Below are 27,588 nucleotides of genomic sequence, written 5' to 3'. Positions count from 1 at the left end.
GCCCTTTCTCGAATTTGTTTGGGCCTACATAAAAAAACTGTATTCAATATTTGTAAATACTACAAATATTGACGACAGCTTGAATATGTTTGTTTTGGCACAGCAAGGTAATTAGCCTTTGTAGTGACGTTTTGTATGACCCTGGTTATATTGGCTGCCATCCCCACCACACTTCACTTTATGTTCTGCCCTCCAGTCAGGGGCATGCCTGGCCACCCACTCTCTGTGGTTGCACTGTAAGTTTTTCGTCACGAATACTTCTGCTCTGACTTGTGGGTTTGTACTCCTCCTTAGAGGGTGTGGCCCTCCAGGAGTCGTGCTGGCACTCCGCCACATCTGTCACTCTCCAAAGAGAATTGGGTGAACGGTCAGCCAGTCGGCTTAGACACCAAATCTGATCATACTAGGGATTCGAATTTGAGGCTTTTGGCATGGCAGTGTAGAATCTCCCTTCCTCCCCCCACTGATGCAAGCAGCAAGAACAGCCTAGTACTAGTGCAGCCTTGGGTAAATGGCCTGATTTATGGCTGTGGTGTTGTGACTCATTTTCCTACTCTTACATCTGTTCTTCCTCCAATCACCGCTTCCATTGGGGTTAGCTGTGGCCACTAGGGATGCTCATATTGGCCATTAACTAATCGTTAAAATTTTGACGGGTTAATACTATCAGTTAAACGATTTAAAAGGTATGTTTATTTTGTTTAATAATATTAATAATATAATAATAAAAATAATTTAATACATTTTTAAATGACTATTAAATCGTACATGTTTTTAGTTTTCTGTATGATGAAAGAAAAACATGCTAAGCATTAACTCACGGAGCGTGCAGACGCGTGCGACTAGGTGTAAATGCCCTCTGAAACATTTTCGAGACCGATTAAAATCCGATCACGTAAGTCACTTGACGAAACAAAACACGTGTAAGTCATCTGATTGTTGAGGCCACCTTTGTCAGGGCTTTACTCCTCCAAACGGAGTGCCACTGGCAGCCTTGCTCAAGTTCTTTGTTTTAAATGTAGACACAGGACAATCGCGCTCACAATGCGCTGTGACATTCTCTGTCTTCCCGGCGTGTCTACGGCTAAGCAAATCTAATAGCGGAGCTACTGCAAGGGAATTTCGGTGCTAGCCATCAATTTATCCTTTACATAAACTTATCTCATGGATGCTTAGCATCGGCTGCCCGTGCGCTTTGGAGAAGAAAGCGGCACGACCGGTGGTTTCCCTGCCTTCTTTTAGACGTGACTTAAAAATACGAATGTGAAATATGAATAAGTAAAAAATAATGTTTGTATTTTGGGTGGTATAGCAGATCGGATTTATATATGTTTAGCTAAGACTGGCTGGTGGAAAGCAAATGTGACGCACTTCCCGAGGCGTTATCTTTACATTCCCGGTACATCCGTGTCATCTGAAAGGGTGTTTTCTGCCGCGGGTCTAATTGTCAACAAGCTCCAGACTGTCACCACAACACGTAAACATGTTACTTTATTAAATAAAAACTCCAAGCTTTGGATTGAGGTAGGCCTGCTATTTTTATTTGATGAAAAAAACTTTCTGACGGATATAAACTTTGCCGGTTCTTCTGTGTTTTCGTTTTGTCATATTTTGTTAATTATTTCATTTTTTTCATTGCCTGTTTATTTTATGCTTGGATTTATATATTATTTTAGTTTTTCTCCATTGTCCAAAACGACGCAGGTTCGTGAAAATGTGATATGTGAATGCGGTTGCTGTTGTTGTATTCGTTATGCTGCTGTTTGCATGTTAAAATTGATGTCGCATGCGAAGGCGTATGCGGCGGACAAACGTGACCTCCGGAGGACGCAGCCTTCGAAATGAGACGCAGCATGTATTTTTTAAATTCCAATTTATTATTAGAATCTTATCGGTTAACGGTTAATGTTCGGACAACGAGTGTCGGTTCTCGGTTAGGGAAATTAACCGAAATGAGCATCCCTAGTGGCCACCCTTTGTCACCATCTTTAGGGCCCAGGTAGGGTTGTCACGATTATTAAATAATCGTCTCATCGCAATTGTTTGACCTCATCGCGATGGTTTCAGATCATCGCGATTATTGCACATCTCTATAGAAGACACTAGGGGGAGCTGTAGTGTATCTGCATATTGCATATTTTAGTTTATATATTGTTACTTAAGCATGGTAATACTTGTAAAATGTACCACCACAACACAATCACTTAAAAAAAAAACTAAAACATATACAAATTACCTGCAGTACAATTTGATATTATTTAAGCAAATCTAAGTGTGAAAACCAAAACCAGTCTACCAAAATTTCACTAACACACAAGTTAAATTTTATTGTAGTCTTGCAATTGAGAAAAAAACAGACTAGAAGCTTTTCTATGACTGATAGTATTTTAATGGTGGCTTCAATTCACTCCTGATCAATTTACTTCATTTACAAGTATTTGGCTGTTGTATTATTGACAGGTAAAAGCCTAAACCTTAAATATATGATGACCCAATTTTTTCCTATGTATTTCCAATAAAGTCTTGTATTCAGAACAATATGGTCGTTTCAATCGCTGAATCAAAAATGCATGAGAATTAAATGTCAAAGCTCAAAAACAGACAATTAATCGTCATAATCGTCAAAGCCATAAAACAGACAATTAATCGCCATAATCGCAATGAGTTATTAGACAATTAATTGTCAATCAAATTTCATAATCGTGACAGCCCTGGGCCCAGGTAGAGGCTAAAAAAGTAAAGTTCAAGTCCACCACTAAATCATCTTTTGCTGTTCTAGTTGAGATGTTTTGTACTGAGTGATATGGTAATAAGTGGAAAGAAGGCCTGTTGGTTTTGGTAGGGTTGTGTAAGTGTGAAATGTTTGTTTGCTATGTGGTTTGTATCAGGGTGACTCTGTGCAGCAATATTGCCTTACAGGAAGTCTTGACACCTACTGTCATGTTGCATGACCACTGTTATCTAGTTGTACTCATTCTTTTATTTCTCTTATTTATGCTTGAAAAATGTTTTTGCAGTGACAAATTTGTTGTACTTTATGAATATTTTTTTATCCAGCAGAACATGTGGTGCTGAATATTTTAAATGGTTAAACCAAAGCATGCCGAAGCTTGTTTTCAACTGTAACTCTTTGATCCTCAGATTAGGCTGGTCAGTGTAGATTTTCTTCAGAATAGTCTTAACAGCCATAAGAAGAGACCTCAATAAAGAGGAAAATTTGGGGGATGGGTAGAAGAGGAGCAGAAAGGGAGGAGCATGGGGTGGGGTAGTTGAAGTTGAGGCGACACATTCCTCACCCACCCCTTCTCACCCCCCCAACACACACACACACACACACACACACACACACACACACACTAACTTACTCATATAATCGCACAGAGGTAGATGTGGTTGACTAGGCCGTGCAGTCTCTTTGCAGGCACCCATTTCCCCCCTCCCCTGCCTGGTTTACCTCACATCTGCATAATTCCCCTTGCTCATCTGATTAACCTGCATAGGGGATGAGCAGATTGAGCTCACAAAATTCCCAAGAGTATATACCTTCAGTCTTTTAAAGTCCTCTAGTAACACATTCACAGATACAGAAAGCTGCACACAGGCAACAACAGGGTTAGTTTTAAGACTTAGCCTTAGCAGGTGGGCTGCCTGATTGTGTTCTTACATCTGCCTGCCTGGTCTGGCAGCTGCTGTTGTTTAACTACCACTGCTTCTGCTGCTGCCTCTCCAAAATCCTTTGTTCTTTCTCCACCATCAACGAATTGTAAAGAATGAATGAATTTAGGCTTGGTGGCTGTGTGTGTTGGCCCTTTTGTTTGGAAGCAGAAGGAACAGGGGGTGGGGGTTGGGATCAAAGGTTGGCAAAGAGTCAGTTTTGAGAGTCACAACTGATTTAACTGAAGAAAAGATCCTCAGTCTCACCACCCTTCAACTGCTGTTGTGTACGTCTCAACAGCTATGACTCACTGACTGAACATTTAATAAAGCATGGTTAAAGTGAACAAAATGAAAGAGGCTTGTTCTCACCTAGAGCTATTTGTGTTAATGCTTCCTCTCTCCCTTCCTCTCCAGGTCCTGTAACCTGACTTTGCCTGACGCTGCGTTCTCTGAGAGAATTAAGGAAATATGGAGTGACATGCTGCAGATTAGTTAGCGGATTAGCGGCTTTGAGGACATCCACCTCTGTGTGAGCACACATTCCCTGTCCTGCTTCTGAAGCTTGGCAGCACTGCAGCCATGGCTGACCCAGGCATAATGAGCCTTTTCGGGGATGACGGGAATCTGTTCTCCGATGAGCTGGAGAGCCTGGGGGACTGTGGCTACCCACAAGGTCAGTCAAATCCCATGAGTCAACAGATGCCCCATGAGCACCAAGGTTATGGGCAGCTCTCCTCTTCTCTTCACCTCTCCTCTCCTGCTGTCCCTGGACAGGCCAAGCTTGGCCACCATTTTGACCACTTCAATCAGTACGAACAGCCCAAGATGCATCCAATGGACCAGCAGGGAAACCGGATGATGGGAAATGGACCAGTAAATGGCATGTCATCACCTCATTCCCGCTACCATGGTGCTCCAGCGGGTGCTGGAGGTGCTGGAGGCCATCATGTCTACCCAGGTGCACAAGGAGATGGACATAGCCAGTCATTCCCAGATGCTGGAAATGCATGGGGCTCTCAAGCGATACCGGTCCCCGAACAAGCTCGACCCCCTTTTCCGCAGCAACCTCCACAACCTGCTTCCCATCAACATGGGCCTGCTGGACCACAGGGCCATGCTCACCAAATGGGCTCTTTTATTGGCCGTGGTGAATATGCCATGCAAGGGCACAACCAGACACAAACACCTCCAAGAATGAACCACTTTCCACAAGGCCTCCCTCAGGAAGCCAGTCACTTCATTGGTCACGTGGGCATCGCGCAGAATCCCAGTATGTCAGGACCTGCCATGCGCCACCCAGCACAGCCTTCTCAACAGCATCAGCAATCTAATCAGCAGTTTCTCCACAGACCTGGCCAGGGCCCGGTTCATCCAGAGTCTGTGGCTGGTCATAACCCACAATTTCCACAAAGCCCCTCACGGCAGCAACAACAACAGCAGCAGCAAGTCATGGGCGGGAGACCCCTCCAAAATATGGGATTTAACATGCACAACCAGCCAGTCCCTTCCAACACCATAAACAGCTCAGGGCAGTACCCTCCCTATCCTTCGTACGGCAACCTTAATCAGGGATTAGCCAACACTTCAGGGATGAGTCCCAATTTGAGCCTTACCACCAGCAGCAACAGTAACCCTAATGCGCCCGTGTCCCAGGTGCAGCGCTACCCTGCCCAAACAGGGCCCCAGCGCTATCAAACACCTGGGCCCCAACAGGGACCAATGCACCAGCAGCCCATTCATGTGAACCAAATCAATGCCCAGCCTATGCATCCAACTCAGAACCAGGCTACAGCTCAACAAAAGCTGCAGCAACAGCATCTACCACCTCCATCTCAGGGATCGTATGCTTCCCCACCTTCTATGTCACCAATGAGAAACTTGGCTACCCCTGCGGGTACTCCTCCACCCCAGCAGGCCCGCCCACCCAGCGCCGGTTTAGCAACTGATGTGGGTGGCTACCCCGGTGTGCCACATCAATCTCAAGGCCCAATGGCTCATTCCCAGAGAGGATCTGGCCCAATGAATGCAGCACAGCAGCATCCCCATCAGCAGCTGCCATCACATCCCTCACACCCGCAGCAACATCCACATCCTCCACCTGCCCAAATGTATGCTGCTTTGTCACCCAATCATAGGGCCACAAGTGCTCAAGGAAGACCTCCAGCAGGGCCTGGTACAAACCACACAGAATCACCACAAGACCAGAGGCTGCTCTCCCAACAAGCCCAACAACAGCAGCTGCAGACGCCCCCATTGCCTTTCCAGCAGCAGCAGGTGCACACCCCTCCCACAATTCCCCCATCACAGACACACCTGGCTGCACACCACCAGAGCTCTCCTCCATCTCAGCAGGCATGGGCACCTCCTCACCAGTCGCCTCCATCCATGCAGAAAGTGCCTCACATGCAGGTGATTGTGTCAGAAGTATACCCACTATTGTTGTAACTGTGTGTGTGTGCGTGTGTGCGTGTGCGCGCGCGTGCGTGTGTGTGTGTGCGTGTGTGTGTGCGTGTGTGCGTGTGTGTGTGCGTGTGTGTGGGTGGGTGTGTGTTAATGTTACTTTTAGAAACTTTTGGGTGGCGTGCTTGAGGTATACAAAAATCCCTTTAGCCCTTGGGTGAACAAGTGTGTGGGAAATGAATTTTTACAGCTGTTTGTTTCCTCCTCACTGCATATCCCGGCCCTCCCCAAGACACAGGCGCCACAGTGCTAATCTCCTAACCCCAACCCCTCCCCCTTTCCACTCTGAAGGGGAAATGCTCCCTTCCTGCTTGCAGTAAGCATCATTCTCCTCCCCCGTCTGCACTCCTTCCGCTCCCTCCCTCCCTCCCTCCCTCCCTCCCTCCCTCTGTCCCTCCCTGTCTCTCTCTCTCTCTCTCTCTCTCTCTCTCTCTCTCTTCTCTCTCTCTCTCCGTCTCTTCTCTCTCTCTCTCTCCTCTCTCCTCGTCTCCTCCCCTCTCTCCCTCTCTCCCGTCTCTCTCTCTCTCTCTCTCTCTCTCCTCTCTCTCTCTCTCCTCTCTCTCCCTGCTTCTCCTCCTCTCTCTCTCTCCTCTTCTCTTCTCTTTCCCTCCTGTCTCTCTCTCCTCTCTCTCTCCCTGTCTCTCTCTCCCTGTCTCTCTCTCCCTGTCTCTCTCTCCCTGTCTCTCTCTCGCTCTCTCCCTGTCTCTCTCTCGCTCTCTCTCGCTCTCTCTCGCTCTCTCTCTCTCTCGCTCGCTCTCCTCGCTCTCTCTCTCTCTCTCTCTCTCTCTCTCTCTGCCCTATCTCTTTGCTTTGCCTGTCTCGGAGGACTCATGCGTGAGTTAATGGCGTGCAGCAGGATGCGTCCTGTTGGGAGGGGGGAGGAGGGAGCCAGTGGGGAAGAGAGGTTAGCAGCTCTCAATAGCTGTGAACGTCACGTGCTTCTGATGCCATTAGCTTGTTTTGCTCTGAAAGCCTCTTTCTCTGGTGACCCGTTCACACACAATGGCGGCTGTTATTCCAACATGCATATCCAGCACATCGCATTTTATGGTGGCGTTTGTCTCTTTCTCAAACAGCAGCCTGCAACTGTGGCTCATGCTCAAGCGATGGCGTTTCTTTGATTGTGCCCTGATATGGAAAGTTTTGTGGTTGACATTTAGGATGTCAGCATTAATTTGTCCACCTCTCTTGTGACCTAGATGAAACACATGCACTTAGGTTGTGTGTGCTGCTTCGGTGGATCTCTGTGACTGTGGGCTAATAAGACATGTTGTCTGTGTCTGGATCACGAGTTGCCTAAAGACATTTGATTGCAATATATTTTTCACAAGCATTAATTACTCTCATTTAGATCAGCTGAGGCTGAGCATTTAGTTATTGATATTAGGTTATCTCTTTAATACAGTGACTGTTAAATATTTGGTCAGGGACACTTGGCATTCATGACCAGTAGAGACAGTACTCTCTGACATTTATAACGGAGGAGTGATAACATGCAATTACTGCTGGTTCAAGTTGGCATAAAATAAGTCACATTGATTCTTTCTTGAGAGATCAAATGTAGTGTGCACCAGGCCTCCATCCTCAGGAATGGCAGAACCTGTACTGCCCTCACCCTTTTTTTTGCTCAATATTAAATGACAGAGATGTGTCACATATATAGCATTAAGAGATTTGATGAGAACAAAATGAGTGTTGCGTTTCAAGTAGACCATTTCTTCATCTGAGGGAACAGACTCTTCATTGTGGCTCCAGCCGCTGTAGTCAAACTGGTACCATGCGCAAGTGTTCACAGCATTACACTCTTCTTTGAAATCTAAAAAGTGCACTAAGTGCAGATTTTGGAATGCATGCAATGTTTGGTCGTGGCTAAAATCCAGTCGTGCTGCATGTGGAAAGTGGACAGCCATGTTTATGATTCCTTTATTTCCCATTTAGCAGTTGGTACAAGCTGCTTGCCTCCTGAGACTCTGCTGACAGCGGCTGCTTGCCATCTTAGCGGTGTCTCTCTCACTCAGGGTCAAGCACGAGCAATGTGGCACTTCCTAAATATACAAAGCATGTTATGCGTAATTTGCGCAAGCAGTGTCGTAAAAGGAAATTGCAACACAGAACGGTTAAATTGGCAGATATATACGTTTTCTGGTCTCTGTGTTGGGCAGTTTAAGTACTGTTAAGATTTGTGTTAAGTATTAATGTGGCATCATTTTAGTGTTGTAGGTTATTACAGACCCTAAGCATTATGAAGACATTTTACACATTTTATTTCATTTTGGCATTCCTTGCTTAAGCATGTCTATTTTCTAGGAGTTTGTTTATAGTTGCAAATAGTAAGTAGCTTACTATGTTTCAGCACTGTAGATTTGTAGTTCATTTAGATTTGGTCTAGAAATGGAAGCATGCGGAACTTCGTGAGCAATGACTCTTGATGATAAACTTTAGCTCAGGTTTGGCTCTGTGTTTGGAGTCAGCTTTTCATCAGATGAATTGGGTGTTAACTCATGGGTTGGCCCTGCAAAAAGCCTGCCGTGCTGAGCAGAGGCGCAGTGCTCCTTCAGGGAGTATTTAGCTCTCCGAGTGAGCACTTTGCCTGCTAGATTAACTGACACGCCAGTCTCCCCCTCCGAGAGATGAAATCCTATATTGAACATATTGTATTCTGGACTGCTGCTGTCAAATTAGAAATGCAGAGAGCGCGTGTGGTGGGCCTATTGTCATTCATGCAATTGATTATTGGGGAGACTTGGCAAGAGGAGAGACATTTATCCGTTAAAGCAGCAGCAGAACACTCGGCGCTTCCAGCTGCTCTAATGACCACCGATGCATTGGGTGTTGGATATTTTCTGTGACCTTGCCACTGTTCGGCATACACAGTGCACCCATTTTTCTCATAGTGTGTTTACAGGAAATATGCATTTCGTCACCACAATGATGTGGTTTACAAAGTCTTTTGTTTTAAAGCAAAGTGCATGGTATGCAGGAAAATTCTAGAGTAGAATCAACACATAATTCATAGAGAATGTGCCGTTCCTGTTTGCCAAGAAAACAGCTATCATACAACAAATCTTTTGTTTTTGTCATTTATGCCTTTGAAGACTTCTGGCATATTGCATTACAAATGCCTGTGTTTCAGTTTTAGATGTCAGCAAATTTAAGGTATAGATATAATTTATTAGTGTCATAATGCCGCATTCCCATCTGCTGCTGGGACTTTGGGAAGCTGGACACTTAACACAGCTGCCAGCATGTTTCCTGTCATTCTGTCTTCGCCATGAACGGAGATGGGATTGAAGATAACACTGCAACTGCAAGGAGATGAAAAAGAACTGGGAATCACACCCAACAGCGGCAGGGGCATCAATATATTAAATTGTGCAGATGCTTCCATTCATTTTCCCCCCAATTATTCTAAAGCTATTTTTGCTATGTAATGGATGGGTGTAGTGGATCAGTGTAATTAGAGGTTGACCGATACAGGTTTTTCTCTAGCCGATGCCGATTTTTAGAAATCAGGCCAGCTGATGGCCGATATGTTTGACCGATTTTCTTTTTTCCACCTTCATATCATTAAATCTAATTAAGTAATGAGAAGTGATACAGAATATTTATTGAAGAAATGTCTTTTCAAATCAGTGCACTTGATTGAGAAAGATTGAGTAAGTGTTTATTGCAGAGTACAAGCTAGCAGTCTAAATCATAGTAATAATACATTGCTCAAAACTTTTAAGCACCTTCTCAAACTGTTCTGAAGCATGCTTTTTGTTTGTTTGTTGGCAGACACTGCTATTAATCATGTGGTCATAATCTAAGTTAAAACAAAAATAAAAATCTGTCATTACACAGCCTGCTGCTCATAACTGCATTTTTAGTTATATTTAGCTTTTAGCCTTTTTCTAGCCTGACAGGCTCATCACCAGGTTTTCATACCCGTGCATACATGTAGCCTAAACTATGTGGTTGAAGACTCGCTAACCATAGAGTTCCAAAAAGTTACTAGGATTCTCAAGTAGCATCATTTTTAATCAATGAAATATTCAAGGCTAGATTAAGAACGAAGGATAAAAAGAATTTAAGTCTTACAATTTTTTTAAATTTTACAACTACAAAGTAGTTAAAAAGTTAACAGGCAGAGGGGGACATCACAGTGTTATGCCGTAAGAGGTAGCATCGCGTGTTGCACAACAACGCTTAGCTGCTCACAGATGCACGGCCTAGTTTGCAGCACAATCGAAAGATCGGCTGGCCGATCAATCGGTCGACCTCTAAGTGTAATGAAGTAGTGATATCAAGAGCAAGGGTTTCTACTTTGTGATCATGAATGGTATATTTTCCAAATGTTTTTATACTTGGTACTAACCGATCTTTCTCTCTCCTATTCTCAGCATTCTCCATCAGACACTTCTTTGGAGATGGTAACACCAAGTAAGACACCTGCTTCAGGCCTGAACCTCCAACCAGCCAACTGTGACATAGAGCAGATGGAGAGTGAGCTCAAGCCAAAAAAAAAGAAAAAGAAGAAAGCCAAGTCAAGCGAGGGCCAGCAAGTTAATGATATCAGTGGTGAAGCTGAAGGAGCATCGTTTCTGGTAAATGATGGAGATGGTGTTATGACTGCCATGGATCAGTCTGCCGTTGAAAAGAAGAGCAAGAAAAAACCAAAGGAGAAGGAGCCCAAGGAGCCAAAAGAACCCAAGACTCCTAAAACTCAGAAGACTCCCAAGACACCCAAAGAACCCAAGGAACCTAAGGAGAAAAAAGTTAAGACCGCCACTCCAAAGCCTAAGAGCTCCAAAAAGCCCAGGTATGTGCTGAAACCTTTCTGTTTACGTTTTCTTAAAGATTGTGTTCTTGTATTCTATACTTTTCTAACTATTTTGCTTATTAACATAGTGATATTCACATGACCTTCATAATGCGCATTTATAACAGTTGTTTTCTAGGTCTAGTATCATCTAGTGCCATTCCCCAGTTCAGTCAATTCAACAGTTCTGGTGCTGGTATTCATTTGTATTACCTTCAACACAATACATTAATGATATTGTCCCTTTACAAAGGCTTTGTGGACTGTTTTTTATTTTGCTTTGAGCTAGTAACACTAAACCACAAACATCATAGGCTTTCTTGTGAAATCTCACCTACTTACCTGAGGTTGATGCTGATGCTTGTGAAGGGTTGCAAATTGTCATTAACATGAAAGTCTTCTGGTCATAACTGTACTCAGTTTCAGCGTTGTTTATCAGCCACTCTCTTTAACATCTTACTTTTATATATGGCCCTCCTTTTAATACACATCCCTATCATTATGCTGACTTCAAATAATGCCCCTTCCCTTTTTCCAGCCCCTCCTTCCCCAACCCTCCACTTCTCAAAAAAAGCTTCCAGCCTGAAAATGCAAAGCAACAAGGTTGCATGCCTATTTTTCCTCTTGCTGAGGTGGTAACATGAGCCGGCTGAGGAATGTCAGCCTACCCCCTTAACCTCCCCCTCCTCCCCCGCCAATCTAAATGCCCGACGCTCCTCCGCCATGTCCTTTTCATCCAGAGGAAAAGGGCCGGGCCTATTCAAGCACTCAGCAGCGCATCTGCAGCACAGTGCCGGAGCAGTAGGTCATCTTAAGGGGGAGGGGTGGGGAAGCGTGTGTGTGTGTGTGTGTGAGAGGAAAAGGGGAGGGGGATATCACCATTCAAAATGGCACCTAATGCTAGTTTGTCCACAATGCTGTCTCATTAATCATGCCGGCCTGAATTTGACCAGATCCTACAGCTACAGTTCTGCATGTGTGGGGGGTTGTTGAGCCCCTGTGGATGGTTCTTAACAGTGTGGCCTCATTTCTCAATAAGTGGACTACCAAGTTAAATCCGCGGTGCACGTCATTCCTTTGATAGGAGTTTGTCATTCGTGTCCCTTCCCCATTGTCATTTTTCAAATATTTGCCTTATCAGTTCTATCACTTTCCTTGTTTACTTTAATCAAGAAAATGGAATAGAGGTAACAAAGTTGGACCTTTTAAAGTCTTTGCCTCATCTCTGTTGCTGTGCCTAGCTGGCAAAGAAAGTACAACTATAAATAGTGATTCTCAGGCCGCACCCCGAGTAAAATGTGAGCGTCTGCATGGCCAGGTTTGTTTTCCACACATAATCATCAAACACTTCTGAAGGATCCCTCCTTAGTGTTGCGTTGTATGTGACGCTTTTCCCCCAACAGAAGACTGCTTTGCATTGCAAATGCATCTCATCCTCAATTTATTGGTGGGTTCCCAAGCAACTATAGCAAAGCCCCCATTTTAGTCGGTGAGGTTGTTTTCTGACTGTATGACCATCTAATTCGGTGAGCATTTCATCCGCCGCTTTGATTTTCATTGGTCTCGTGTCGAAGTCTTTCTCTCGTTCTCGCAGATAATCTTAGCTACATCCTGTGCACTCAAATATGAAAACCACAACAGTCGTGGTTGCATAGGAAGTGCTGCAATGTGTACTTAAAGCGCTTCACTTGCTCGCAAGTCTTTCTACAGCACCTTTACACCACACTGCTTGCTTATTTGTCCTCAAACAAACACTCCGTCATGTCTCCCCTTCAGGCTCTGGCGTGAAAAAAGTATTCTGTGTGACATTGAACCTCAAAGTGCAGAGAGGTTGATGGCATAACAGAAGGAAAGTCTAAGCATCCAACTTTATCCTCCATGTTTATTTTATCCTTCCAAGACTGGCAAGCCTGGCCCACCAGGGGTTGGGAGTTTTCAGTTCCTGTGAAGCCTTGTGTGTTGCTGCTTTGGTGATCAGACAGGCCACCGCCTCAAAAGGAAGAGAGTGAGGCAGTGCAGTGAATAGATTTGTGAAGTGTGCCGAACGATGAATGCGTAGCCACTGGGGGACAAGCAAGAGCGTAGATGCACAGCGCCGGTGCTACACACTTCCATCAAAGCATCAGGCATTTAAAAACAAAGAACCAAGCCCCCACACAAACTGCACAAGGAAGAACCTCCGCTTTCAAATTACTTTATAGGAAGCCTAAATGTTGGTTGAAAGTGCACCTTTATGGCTAAATTCCTCAGTGGCCAGAGGGATTTTTTTAAGATTTGGAAAGTATTATTGTCCTTATAGGTAATTTGAAGATAATGTAACCACTTGAGAAAACCTTTTTTAGATTCGTGGCCTAAACGTGGTGCTGTGCTGCTTTGTAGAGGTATGTTGCAATCACATGACCAGCACTAATAAGGCCACATTACTTAAGAGACAGCAATGCGGAATGGTTTCGGTATAATCATAACTCGAAAACAAACTACTTTTTTTTAGTGCACCTTTAAGATGTCAGTTGCATTGTTTTTAGAGATGGTCTGTAAAACACGGGGGTCAAAGTTACACGTTTGTCCATGTCTGGTTGTGGCATGCATGCATCTGCAGCTCTCAGCAGTGGTCTAATAAACCTGCCTTGTCAGTGATGGCGAGTAATTGAGTGGATCCGCAGCATGGGTGACCTTGCTCTGAGAGCCCAAGGTGTGATGCCGTTGCTTCCCCAACTCTCTTCCTTCGCATATGCGAACACATGCTGTTTTTCCTTGATTGGCCCCTAACACTTTCACACACTCTTGCGTGCCTACGTTGTCCTTTTCCACCTTTTATCTCAATCCTTCTGCTAAGTCTGTCTTTCTATCCCTCCCTTTCTCATTCCATGGCAAACTTTGTTCATTCTCTCACATATCTCAACTCACCTACACGTCCTCTTTCCATGCGTTCTCAGCTCAGTCCAGCACTCTTGGCGAGGCTGGCATTTCCCCTCCGTTAATTCAGGCACAGTTTAGCGCGATTTTGATCCCACACTGCCTTTGATGTTCTTGATAGCACTCTTTTTGTAAAAGGGTGTGTTTGGGTCTGTCTTTTGGATGTCTTGTCTATCTTTTATATGCAACCTCATGTTTTGTCTTATGCCTTATCCTGTTTGTTTCGAAGGACGCGGAGATCTATTACGTTCCATTTGCCTTTGTAGACCTGTTGTAGCATGTTGGTTCCGCAATTTCACGTTCTTGTTTACATTTGCGCCTGTGCGACACTGCAAAAGAGCTGTTGAGAGTAAACAGCCGTGTGTGTATGTGTGCGTGTGTGAGCAGCTGCTGTTAGAGTGAGCACCATGGGGGGGTCCAGCTGAAGATGAGTCATCTCACTGGCGGCGGCAGGTGTCCCATTAACCCCCCGGCCCTCTCTCCTCCTCCTGAGTGTCAGCACTGGAGCGGAGCGGCTCACACAAACCTGCAACACGGCCCTTGTCCTTCCCCTACTAATGCCAATTAGCCCCTCTTTCCCTGCCCCTTCATCTCAAAGGCCACATGCGGCCCGGCTCGGCCCGGCCCGCTACAGAATGTGTTTTGCCTGTGTTTCGTTGCAGCTCTCTGCCTTCTGTGATTCATAAAGGTCAGCTATGGAAAAGAAGCCTGTCACCCCCTCCTCATCTGAGAGTGTTTATCCTGCCCTTATAGATCTTTTTTCCTCCTTTTGTTCGTGCCGCCGTTTTTCTGGCTGTTTTTGCCGAGCAGTGACAGTATGAAACCCAAAGCCACCAAGCGGTGCGGCTGCAGGTGCTTGAGGAGTGTTGGAGAGAGAGACTCTGACTGAGGCAAGCAGATGGCTTTAGCCAGTGGCGTCCAGCCAGAGGAACAGGTGCGGGTCACGTGACCGCCGGTTACCAGGGCGATTTGATTGCTCTTGGCGTGCGAGTGAAAAGAGAGGGGGCCCCAGAGCGAGAGAGAGCGAGAGCCTCCAGGGCATTGTGTAATCTGTGGCAGGGAGGGAGCGCGACTCTGAACTGGAAGTGGAGTTAACTAGTTCTTGCTCTCCACTCTCACATTCCTTATGTGAGCGTAACCATTATAGTCTTTTCTCAAGAGTACCTTGTTTTGTTCAAGAAAAAGAACTTGAGGTTTAACGCCTCAAATCGCTGTTAATTTTCATCATTCTAGTTTAGGATTTTGCATAAATGTACTTTATATTGTGTAGTTGACATTACAAATACAAATCCCTAAGCTACTTTTTGATCACACTTCTTGAATGTAGGGATGCACTGATATGTACATTTAGGCTGATAACGATCACTGATAATTATTTAACATTGGAATCCGATCACCGATATATTAGCGAATATACAGTATCTAAATATTAATATATAATTCCCTAAGACTGAAACAAAAGGCAAAAAGTGAACAACAGCTTCAATTTGAAAACATTCACTGCAGAAAACAAGGTAACCATTAGTTCTCTTTTTTCCCCCCTGAAAATCATGTACCAAGCCTACTTTACACTAGCTAACGATTTATAACAACAAATTATAGATGCTCTTCCAGAGAAACCTGAAAATGTCACATGTCTAACAGGTCTCAAGACAAAGCATTCAGACAGCAGTCTGATTCAAACAATATGCTTTTGTTCCTATAATTTACACATTCCTACATACTGTATCTACATACTGTACCTTCGTACATCAACAATGTTTTGCTAATAGCAGTAAGTGAATGATCACGACAGAAAGAGAGTACTGTACTGTATTGTAACTGTGAGCAGCGTGCAGCTGAATAAATTTAACCAGAGGAAATGATTTGATTTATAGGCTATAATATATCTGCCTAAATTTTATTATACAAAATGTAACATTAAAAATGACTATTTATCGGCCGATACCGATATGGCCGATAATTTATTGTGCATCCCTACTTGAATTGAATTATACTGTTTGGCAGTACTACCAACTAGGGCTGTGCAATTAATCGAAAATTAATCGTAATCGCCAATTTTGGCCTTCAACAATTACAAAAACAAAATAATCGAGGCAAAACGATTATTGTGCTGCATTCCATTTTGCAAGGATCCTCTCTTTTCTTGTGGTATAAGTCCACAGTGCACCCTTTTCCTTTACAGTGTTTCAGCTGTGCTATTTCTTTACATTTATTTTGCAGTTGAATTCACAGTTTAAAAGCCAAGTTTTCATTTTTCTATGTTGTTTTAAAAGTTAATGAGTAATCGTGTTAAATAATCGGGATCTCAGTATTGGCCAACATAATCGTGATCATGATTTTTGTCATAATCGAGCAGCCCTACTACCAACCAGTAACATTGGAACCAGAAACTGTGTTTTTTTTGGGTGTGATGCCTAATCTGACCAAATCTCTTTGGTCACCCACAGTGCTAAGAAATCTGACTCTGAGTCCAGTAACAGCACCAAGAAAGATGCAAAGCGCAAGAGAGAGCCCTCAGTCACCTCCGATGTGGAGAAGACACCTCCGCATTCACCAGAGGAAGAGGAGGATGATGGTATACAGGTGAACATTAATGTTTTTACTCTTTCTAGAACAGTTCTTCCTTGTCTCAAAGCGAAGCATGAATGCTTCAAGAGAAACACAGTTCAACTTAATCACAACTTTCTGACGTATGTTTGTGTGTGTCTACTACAGAAAAGACGATCCAGTCGGCAAGTGAAGAGGAAGCGCTACACCGAGGACCTGGAGTTCAAGATTTCAGATGATGATGATGACTCTCCAGGACCAAAGTCTCCAACTACTTCAGAGCAGCAGGTCAGTATTATAAGAGCTTGTTTTGGGGTGTTGTGTGTATGCATGACTTGAGCTGGAAACAGCTGATGTAACATGCTGTTGGTTATGCATGATGGATGTTCCCCCATTTACTCTATCCTTTGTGTTGTAGGAGATGCCGGATGCCGAGGGCCCTGTGGTGGAGAAGATCATGGGGATGCGCATGGGAAAGAAAGAGGTGAGCGAAGCAGCAGAAATCCTCTCACACGAGCTGTAACCGCTGCTCTCAAGTGGACCAGGGCAGATTACACCTAACATCTGTCTCAAATCCTGCCTCAGACCCTGTGATTGTCGAGTTGTCGTCTGAGTGGGCTAATATTGTCTTCAACTGACAGTAGTAGTATTAATCCAGTGCAGGCCAGCAGCGCTCCCTAGTCGTGTCCGGTTCAGAGCAAAATTGATGCGAGGTCTTGAGATGAGGCCGTGTAAGAATAAACTTTCTCTCAGCGTGATTAATCTCAGATTCTACAACGTTACTCCTTTGAAATGGCTCCACAAAACAAAGCTCCCTAAACTCGGCAGCCAAAAATAATACGCTGTGCACGCGCGTCTCTTAGTAGCACAGCTGCAAACGGGCTCCCGCCCGAGGAAATGGTAGGTTTGGCGTCTGCCGTAGCGCTGTGGTTTTGGCAGGAAGCCAGGCCCCGGGTCAGCTCCCTGTGAATGGGGCTGTGTGTGGTAGAGGAGCTGAAGTGATTCATGACTCAGCCGCACAACGTACTACTAGCTAGAGAAACAAAATAGGTGGATTGCTCTTTTCTTTTTCACTCCTGGTCTTTTAGTTGTCATACTGATTTTTTTGTCCTGAGGCATTACAGTCGAGCTGCGAAAGTTGTTTGTTACAGGAAATAGTTGACACTTCTGATGTCTGGGTGGAAGAGCACTAGTGATTTGTTGGCTCCAAACATGTTACAGATATGCACATTTTGGACTTCAAATAATGTTCCTGCTTTGTTTTTGTTTTGCAGCTTGATTCTGGTGAAGAGTTGGAAGTTGAACAGTTTTTTGTCAAATTTAAAGGCTTGTGAGTATCCATCTAATGCCATTTTTATTTTGTAATGATGTGAAGTAATTGAAATTATTATATTAAAAAGTTAAATAAAGTGCCTCCTCCTGTTGGAGGAGCACTGTTGCATCTTGTGGGCAACCATGTATTCTTACAAGTTAAACATTAATGGGATTTAAATGTCAAATAGTGCAAACATACAGCTGCTTATGTACTGTGACCTTACTGAACCATTAAACTATGAGCCTTTCTCAGCTTTACGAGGAAGTTTAAAACTACTAATGCAAAGGGATTCATGTCCTGTCAATACCTGTTTATTTGGGAGGTCATTTTGTGTTCACAAACAAGACTAAATACACATGCAATTCATAGAGAATTCTTTGTTTGTTTTTAAGTGTTACAGTGTGAGTGGTTTGTCTTGGATGTCACTCTGGAATCACCTTTTTTGTTGTTTTCCCAGCTCATACCTGCACTGTCGCTGGGCAGACATCGAGGAGCTGGAGAAGGACAAGCGAATTCAACAGAAGATCAAGAGGTTTAAAGCCAAACAAGTCTTCAATAACTTTCTGACCGAGGTTAGCATCCATCCTCCATTTTCCTTGTCATCCACCATTTTGTATTTTCTTTTTCCGTTCATTTCCCCCCCCCCGCTCATTTTATGGCCCTAACTGATAATGGCAGCAGTATGTATACTCAACAGTGGTGTGTTGTGCTGGTATTATGGTGGCTTTCTGAACAATCTCATCCATGCTAGGGCAATAAAATGCCTCGCTTGAAGCCCTTATCTCTGTTGCATGCAATCTCCCAGCATGACAGTGCACATACCGCCCGGTTAAGGTCACAAGTTTTAGGTAATTTAAGCAGTTGCATTAAAACGTGTGCCACTTAAGGTCTTTTTCATTTCTTGTTTGGAACTCTGTGCTAGCTTTGAAGGGGGTTTTCAATCAATCAAGCCTGGTGGGGTTTTCCCTGAGAGATTTATGCCACCCACATCAGAAAGCTTAGAAAATGTTCCACCAGGTAGATTCTTATTGCAAGGCTTGTAGTGGTGGTGGCTCGAGCAGGAATGAAACCATCGTTTTGCAGTCATTCATCTAACCAATCAATCATGCTCTCATTGACAGATGGATGATGAGCCCTTCAATCCAGATTATGTGGAGGTGGACAGGGTTCTGGATGTGTCTGAAAGCACAGATGAAAATGGAGAGGTACAGCATCTCGCTCATCCATCTGCTTCACTTGTTCATCAAGTCATCTGTCTCAAAACATAGATTTACCTTGATTAAAGCTCTTATTAGACGGTTACCGCTATAAAGACGTCAGTCAGACCACCCCGTGAGAATTCAGAAAAATGTGTGAACTCTGTCTTGTTGATGCATGTTTCTGCAGCTTGTAACTTTGTACCTGGTGAAGTGGTGTTCCTTGGCCTACGAGGACAGCACATGGGAGCTAAAAGCTGACATTGACCAAGGGAAGATTGAAGAGTTTGAGAGGGTGATGGCGCGTGAGCCAGAGCTAAAGCGTGTGGTAAGAGCTGCCGCTTGTCCTAGTGCGCTTTATTTTCTCTTTTGAGTGCTGAGCGAGTGAGGGGAGAGGGCCACGTTCTTGCGGTTGCACGGAAACCACTAACGGGAATTGTTTTATTTGAAACAGGAGCGACCTCCCGCTAGCGACTGGCAGAAATCCGAGAATTCCAGAGAATATAAAAACAGCAATGCACTCAGGGAATACCAGCTGGAGGGAGTCAACTGGCTGCTCTTCAACTGGTACAACACGTATGTATGCAATTACCAAGCCGTCCAGCTGCACTACGCACTCATACATGGTCTAAAGCATTTGTAATGCTGTTTAAACGCAGTGTTTTATGCAGGGAATACAGCATTCTTATTTTGTGCAGTACTTATCCTCATACTCTTTTCTTTTGCTCTCAGACGAAACTGTATTTTAGCTGATGAAATGGGTCTTGGCAAAACAATCCAGTCCATCACATTCCTATATGAGATATACCTGAAGGGAATTTGCAGTCCTTACCTCGTGATCGCTCCTCTTTCCACCATTCCCAACTGGGAGAGAGAGTTCAGGACATGGACCGAGCTCAACGTAGTGGTCTATCATGGTAGCCAGGCTAGCAGAAAGACCATTCAGGCTTATGAGATGTTCTACAGGGACTCACAGGTAAACATTTTCTCTCTTATCATTTAGAGTATGTATAAATCACATTACCTCTACTCTTCAGCGAGTTTTTAGGGGTAATGTACATGAATGTCAAATATAAAGCACTCTATACTTTAAGCAGTGTTCTTAAGGGCCCTTCATCATAAGCAACGTATCTTTTTCTGCAGGGCCGTGTGATAAAGGGAGCTTACAAATTTCATGCAGTCATCACCACTTTTGAGATGATCTTAACGGATTGCCCTGAGTTACGAAGCGTGCCGTGGCGCTGTGTGATCATTGACGAGGCTCATAGACTCAAGAACAGGAACTGCAAGCTGCTTGAGGGCCTTAAGATGATGGACATGGTTGGTGCCTCTACTTATACAGCACAATTTGAAACTAACCTGCTGTTAGTCTGTGCTCACATCTGTTAGATACTTTCATATTGTATACATAGTTGTGCTAATATGAATATGACTCTGCCTGTGGAATTTAGCAAATATTCATTTTAGTTGTCTAAAATATTAACGTCTGAACCCTTTTGATGGGTTCGTTCTAAAATATCACCTAATTGTGGATTCTTGCACAGGAACACAAAGTACTGCTGACTGGGACCCCACTGCAAAATACAGTGGAGGAGCTCTTCAGTCTCCTTCATTTCCTGGAGCCAGACAGGTTTCCCTCAGAGATCACCTTCATGCAGGAGTTTGGAGATCTCAAAACAGAAGAACAGGTACAGAATATCTTTTTTCCCTTGACTTATTGCGCACTGTGTGTAAAGCTCTTCAGACCTGCCTAGATGGATTCTCTCTAATGGACTTTTTGGTTTTAGGTGCAAAAGCTACAGGGCATTCTGAAACCCATGATGCTGCGCCGACTGAAGGAGGATGTCGAGAAAAATCTTGCACCAAAACAGGAAACCATCATTGAGGTGGAACTGACCAATGTGCAGAAGAAATACTACCGTGCAATCTTGGAGAAGAACTTCGCTTTCCTATCCAAGAGTGGAGGAGGAGGAGGTGGTGGTGGCGGCGGAGGAGGAGGAGGAGGATCATCTAATGTTCCCAACCTGCTGAACACAATGATGGAGCTGAGAAAGTGCTGTAATCACCCCTACCTCATCAACGGTGAGCAAAAATCTAATCAATCTTTAAGAAATAAAAAATCGGATTTTGCTTGTTTGTGATTAAAACCTTTATTTTTCTTAAATTGACAGACTTAAAATGACCCATTTTAGTGTAATCTTTACACTAAGTTTAGCAATGACTAAACTGAAATTTCATTGTGGTTTTTCTGTAGGTGCTGAGGAGAAGATAATGGAGGAGTTTAGAGACAGTCATCCCACCGACCACCCAGACTTCCACCTCCAGGCCATGGTCCAGGCTGCAGGAAAACTGGTGCTGATCGACAAGCTGCTCCCCAAACTGAAGGCTGGGGGTCACCGTGTGCTCATCTTTTCCCAGATGGTGCGCTGTCTGGACATCCTGGAGGACTACCTCATCCAGAGACGGTATGATGCCTGAGGCCACAGCACTGCCAACAAATCTGAGAAATCTACCTTTAAATGCATTTTTGATTTTGTCTGTTGGTGTGCAAGTTGAGTTGTTTTTATTACCCATCTGTAGTAGTTGGTTAATAGAAAGCATGCAACTAGTAGATGATTTTTCATGGCTAATGTGTGCTCTGTGATTTACATTCTAGGTATCCATATGAGCGTATAGATGGCAGAGTTAGAGGAAATCTCCGACAGGCAGCTATTGACCGCTTCTCACGGCCAGACTCGGACCGTTTTGTCTTCCTGCTGTGCACCAGGGCCGGAGGCCTCGGTATTAACTTAACTGCAGCTGATACTTGCATCATATTTGACTCTGACTGGAACCCTCAGAATGACTTGCAGGTAAGCTTGGTTTCCTAGCTATGAAATTTCTGAACGTTCACAAAGCTTATAATAGAGCACTTCCAGCTGAGTTACTAGATGGAATGCAGCTATCACATTATGCAACCATAGCAGTTTTTTCTAAATGTGTGCGTGATCATTTTGTGCTGTTGCCTTCAGGCACAAGCTCGATGCCACAGGATCGGACAGAGCAAGGCTGTGAAGATTTACCGCCTCATCACCAGAAACTCTTACGAAAGGGAGATGTTTGACAAGGCCAGTCTGAAGCTGGGACTGGACAAGGCTGTACTTCAGTCCATGAGTGGGAGGGAGAACGCCGCCAACGGGGTATGAACTGCACACAGCGCCACCATTTTTTGAGTTTCACTTTAACAGTAGTCCAGATGGTTCATTAATCAAACATACTTTCCACATGTAGGCAGTCAGTGGATGGACCACTAATTCCTGAGCACTGAGACTTATTTTTCCTTTTTACCGTCTGCCTAAATGTCCACTTCACAAAAAATTCCCTAGATGAAAACAGTAAGTTTTTTGATACCTTGTTTAAGTAAAGGCAATTTGTTTTGTTTTTTTGGTTTTTTTAGGTTCAGCAGCTCTCTAAAAAGGAAATTGAGGACCTCCTGCGGAAAGGAGCGTATGGAGCTTTAATGGATGAGGAGGATGAGGGATCCAAATTCTGTGAAGAAGACATTGACCAGATTTTGCAGAGACGTACACAGACTATTACCATTGAATCAGAGGGCAAAGGCTCAACATTTGCAAAGGTGATAAACTGTAGCATCTTTATTTCAATACTATGACTGAAACGCTTATGTAACACATTATATTGACAAACCAAAGCATCAGCATTACACAATTGCCTACATATGTGCTCGGTACCCATTTCATCATGTCCTTAAAATAGTGTTACCTAAAGGGTAAAATGTGTCCGATCTCAATTAATTTTCTTCTCTTTTTTTCCCTACCAGGCAAGTTTTGTGTCCTCTGGGAACAGAACAGACATTTCTCTGGAGGACCCAGATTTCTGGCAGAAATGGGCAAAGAAGGCAGAGCTGGACTTAGATGTGCTCCATGGCAGGGTAAGATAGATTTTTATGGAGAAAAGCGGTTCTCTTGTGCTGTGAAATGCCTCACAGAAGATGTAGTTTCTGTACATCTGTAGCACCTTTTTCTCATTTGGATGGCTTTCTGTTATTTCATGTGTTAGCCGATTTTGACAGATTTTGAACATACTCAAAATTCTGTCTGACAATTGATAACTGAAGACAGAATGCAGGTCTGGTGTCAGTGGGGCTCAGTGGTGTCACTCCTCATAAATATGCTATCTGAGCATTATTAATGAGACTGATTTCCCCAGGCTAACAGTGTGTGAAATGTAGCTGTAATTGAGCAAATGCTAAATTGTTTAAACTTGGCCATGGGAAGCATTTTCTGTAATTACCACTGTTCTTTGCTCTCATGAGAATTGGAGGCTGTAAGCAGCTTATATCTGCTTGAAGGAAACGTCATGATACATCTGCATAACAAAAGAGCTGTATCACAAATGTTTTGTAATGTAATGGTTATTTATTTGATGGTTGTACAGTAGTATACGAGTAAGTGTTGAGAGCACAGCACCCTCTCTGCTGTCCTAAACGCGTCAGTGAGCTGTCTAACCTTGGATCATATCTCTTGTCAGAATAATCTGGTGATTGACACTCCACGGGTGAGGAAGCAGACACGTCACTACAGTTCTATGAAGGAGGATGAATTGGTGGAGTACTCTGATCTTGAGAGTGACTCTGAGGACAAGCCCATTCAGAAACCACGGAGGCCTCAGGACCGAACTCAGGGGTATCCCCGCAGTGAGTGCTTCAGAGTGGAGAAGAACCTGCTGGTGTATGGGTGAGTGCAGTCTGGAAATAATACATAGAAATGCTAGAGGTGCTGCCGTTTTAACATTTTTGTGCGTTGTAACAGGGTGTGATTGGCAGAAAATTTACTGTAATCACATTTGTTTTATATCACTGTTGTGCACAGGGGTTTATACATATAAAACTGTTGCAATTCATTGACTCTGTCCACTTTTGCACGTTTCCCCACCTCAATCCAAAAGATTTTTTCAGACCATGTCCCTCTAAACCAAAGATGGCACTTTCATTTCTTTGCCATCGCTTACTGAACCACACGTGGCTCTTTTCAAAAATCATGTGGCTCGCCAGGTATCTTACCCTTCACCAACATTTGATCGTTAAAAACATCATAATATATATGAATATTTCAGGTTGTCCTGGCCAATACACGCATGCAGTGCTATGCGCAAGCTGCGTCACGACACTAATCAACGGCAAACAATGTTTCTATGGTAACCTCTTGCGCCGGCAGCCCAGCATCATATCGAAAGCCAACAGGCTCCCAATTCGTGTGCTTTTTACCCAGAGCGCGAGGTCTTTTAGAAGAGCGAGCATCATGCTTTTATTGAAAGTTACGACTCTCTGTGGCGTATGATACAGAAATTGCCACGCTACGCAATCACACTTTAAAAAGTTTTAAAAACACCTGGAAGCAGATGGAAGTAATCTGTGACGCGTCAGTATGGATGTGCTGTGTTTAGCTCCTCATTTCCGTGTGAGCAGTCTTTCTCGCATATGAAGTCCATACAGCTATCGAGGTTGACCGAGGAGTTATGCCGGTATGCAAGTGTCTTGACCACCTACGAACCAAACTACAAAGCTATTAGCAAGACGCTAGTTATGTTCGCTTTTATGAGGTGTTGCGCAGGTTGTGCAGACCAATCGGCGTATGACATCAAAGTGCTGTGAGAGCAGAGCTCCGTGTGCTTTCGAAACGCTGTACTCTGATGTCAGACATTTGCCGATCATGCAGCATTTCAAGAAGTCGAACATTGCAATGCAAAGTCAGAAGACACATATGCAGTATTTTGTGAGGGATTATCAGTACTATGAACGTGCACTTTTTTAAATTGTTATGTTAGATATAATGAAGTTTATATCACAAGAACAATTGTTCCCCACAAGGACCATAAGTGAGACTGTGGACATAAATAAAAAAAATGGCTCTTTGGTTAAAAAAAGGTTCCCGACCCCTGCTCTAAACCAAAGATGGCACTTCCATTTCTTTGCCATCGCTCACCATGGAAACCAGCTTTAGCAGGAAGTCCAGCCCAATGCACGAGGCAGGATATTCAGCTTCCTGCTTTGTTTCATCACCATCCAATACCCCTTGTCTCCTCTTGTTTTCCATTTGGGATGAGAATATCTGGTCGCTCACAGCCCACCAGTGCAGTGGCTGAGTTTGTCATACTGGCTTGTCCTGGGGCACGCTGCTATCTAACGCGCACAGTTAATTAAGCGCCAGGCCTCAGTGCACTCAGCACTAATCATGGCTGGCTGCACGCACCATGTCTGACCAGTATTTTTTCCCTCTTTTCAGTCAGACACATCTAGACCCCTGGGCTACACGGCAAATTAGATCCATCAAGTCTGAGGGCTTTGTCTCTTCTGATGGTTTCTTTTTTTTTGGAAAAGCAGTGGAGGGCTTTAAAATCAAAGCAGACATCCCTCTCTCTTCCCAAAAGCCCTGCAGGCCTTTGCCTAAAGAGTGCTTGAGTGCGTCCATCAAATAACAAGGGCACTGGGTCTCCTCATGGTCATGCACTGTGCCAACCAGACAGTGGTGCCACTGCCTCCGTTTAAAAAATTGGGAGGCAGTGATTAAGTAATAGTATGCTTAAACGGTCCTGACATTGTGCTACATTTACTTTTTGCAAACTGCGCAAATTCATTTTTTTAAATTAGTTTAACTAAATATCCTGTCAGTGACATTTCCCCTGCTTTTTTTACACTATTAAAACATGATATCAAAATATGTGTTCAAAAGGACACAAATCTTTAGAATATCCAATGGGGACATAGAAATCGTGGTTGCTGCATGCTTTGTTTGGAGCTCTGGCTAACTTGTATTCTCTGCTGTGCATAGCTGGGGCCGCTGGGGTGACATCCTGTCCCACGGACGCTTCAAGCGCCCGCTGAGGGAGCGAGACGTAGAGACCATCTGCCGCGCACTCCTGGCCTACTGCCTGCTCCACTACCGCGGAGATGAGAACATCAAGAGCTTCATCTGGGACCTCATCACCCCTACTGAGGACGGGCAGAGCCGCACACTGACCAACCACTCTGGTAGGACACGGCAACCTTGAAATTGCACTCTGCATTAAGTTTGCATCGTGCTTTTCTCTGTCACTGTCAGATAATGTGCTATACAGTGCGTGCATAATTATTAGGTACATTGATTTTTTTATATTTTTTTCCAGGCACATTTTACCAATTCCTAACCACATCAGTCTTAATAATTACAATTAATTGTGTATATAATCAATTTAGGTGTGCAGAATTATTAGGTACTATTTCTTTTACAGGTATAATGAGTCAAAAAAGACATTTAATATACACCGAAAAGTCAAAAAATACTTAATGCCCATTATAAGAACCTTGTACTTCTGAAGACTCCAGGTAGGTTGCAATTCTGGAAAATGGTGACTCTGGAGACTAAAGGGTTTCTCATGATTTCACACCTTATTCTTCATCTTAATTCTTCATTCTTTTGCAGTTAAACTGCGTTTTCTTCTTTGTCTGTTATTGTTTGACTGCTAACCCAATGAGCATTTTGTAACCCCATTGGTCACGCCTCAATGTTGTTCTAGCATTGCATTAGTATTGCATTCTTATAATGGGCATGTAATATTTTTTTACTTTTCTGTGTATAATAAAAGTCTTTCTTGACTCATTATAGCTGTAAAAGAAATAATGCCTAATAATTCTGCACACCTAAATATAAAGCATTTTTCACTTCACTATACAATTATATGCTAGCTAAAATATGACCAGAAAAATCAATGTACCTAATAATTATGCACGCACTGTATTTGAGGCGTGCTAAACGATAGCTTTTCTATGGCTTCAGGACTATCTGCTCCAGTGCCCCGGGGCCGTAAAGGGAAGAAGGGAAAGATGCAGGCTTCTCAGCCTCACATGCCACAGGCTGACTGGCTGGTTGACTGTAATCCTGACATCCTCCTTCAAGAGGACAGTTACAAGAGACACCTAAAACACCACTGCAACAAGTATGTGCCATTTCATTAAAAACATCCTCCTTTCGTAGAAAGTCCTAACATATTGCAGATCTCTTGCATTTGGTCTTCCAAAATAGATTTGGTCTTCCGGCTAGATATCGATTTCAAGCCTGCGTGGCAATATCACCCTGTCTGTTGAGGGTGCAGGCATTAAAATATACCGAAACTCATTTGTCAAGAAATGTGTGAACATATTCTGTCTATTTGACTTCCACTTCCAGGTTTGATATCCTCAGAAGCAGGTGGTTTTGAATTAGAAGAACTTAAAAGTTCTTCAAAGAGCTCTTGAAAAGTTATTGAAGCAAACTTATGAATTTAGATGAACATGTAGAAATGTAAGTTGTTGCTGTTACCTTGTGGTGCAGATGTTTCATTAAGTTGCTTGGCTCCTCAGTAGTTTAGCTTTGACTAATGAATGTCAGTTTAAAAATGGCCAGCTGTAGAGATTCTGGCAGATGAAACAGTCCCATTTTTCTGGCAAGGGCTTCTGCCAAGCAAATGAAATAATGAATGGCAGACCATGAGGAATCGTTTTCATAGCTGAAATTAAAGATTTTAAGATCTATCAAAAATTCAGCATTTTACTCATCAGGCCGCACGTGGCGATTTTGTCTCTCTCCCCACATTGTGCCCTTTGCACTGCCCGCTTGCGTACCCTTTGTCTTTCGAGGCCTCTCTGGTTTCATTTGATAAATAATTTCTGTTGCCAG

The 27,588-nt window shown here is 43.7% G+C and overlaps 1 protein-coding gene across 1 annotated transcript in view; it reads left to right on the top strand.

Annotated features, from left to right (window-relative positions):
* The window catches only part of chd7 (chromodomain helicase DNA binding protein 7), a 52,387-nt gene that overhangs the window by 14,670 nt on the left and 10,129 nt on the right, over window positions 1–27,588 (top strand). Inside the window, exons 2-23 of the mRNA XM_057333206.1 lie at window positions 4,072–6,066; window positions 10,500–10,918; window positions 16,285–16,420; window positions 16,553–16,672; window positions 16,803–16,868; window positions 17,659–17,714; window positions 18,157–18,271; window positions 18,821–18,904; window positions 19,086–19,223; window positions 19,350–19,471; window positions 19,628–19,871; window positions 20,039–20,215; window positions 20,440–20,583; window positions 20,683–20,977; window positions 21,150–21,360; window positions 21,552–21,747; window positions 21,907–22,074; window positions 22,332–22,511; window positions 22,716–22,826; window positions 23,426–23,631; window positions 25,726–25,925; window positions 26,710–26,869. Of these exons, the coding sequence (XP_057189189.1) occupies window positions 4,237–6,066; window positions 10,500–10,918; window positions 16,285–16,420; window positions 16,553–16,672; window positions 16,803–16,868; window positions 17,659–17,714; window positions 18,157–18,271; window positions 18,821–18,904; window positions 19,086–19,223; window positions 19,350–19,471; window positions 19,628–19,871; window positions 20,039–20,215; window positions 20,440–20,583; window positions 20,683–20,977; window positions 21,150–21,360; window positions 21,552–21,747; window positions 21,907–22,074; window positions 22,332–22,511; window positions 22,716–22,826; window positions 23,426–23,631; window positions 25,726–25,925; window positions 26,710–26,869 (5,378 nt within the window). The 5' untranslated portion in view covers window positions 4,072–4,236. The remainder of the gene's footprint in view (window positions 1–4,071; window positions 6,067–10,499; window positions 10,919–16,284; window positions 16,421–16,552; window positions 16,673–16,802; window positions 16,869–17,658; window positions 17,715–18,156; window positions 18,272–18,820; window positions 18,905–19,085; window positions 19,224–19,349; window positions 19,472–19,627; window positions 19,872–20,038; window positions 20,216–20,439; window positions 20,584–20,682; window positions 20,978–21,149; window positions 21,361–21,551; window positions 21,748–21,906; window positions 22,075–22,331; window positions 22,512–22,715; window positions 22,827–23,425; window positions 23,632–25,725; window positions 25,926–26,709; window positions 26,870–27,588) is intronic.

This window comes from Triplophysa rosa, linkage group LG5 (assembly GCF_024868665.1).
Source record: "Triplophysa rosa linkage group LG5, Trosa_1v2, whole genome shotgun sequence".
NCBI lineage: Eukaryota > Metazoa > Chordata > Actinopteri > Cypriniformes > Nemacheilidae > Triplophysa > Triplophysa rosa.
The sequence above is the reverse complement of the archived record's forward strand: the minus strand, read 5'-3'. Positions and strand labels throughout refer to the sequence as shown.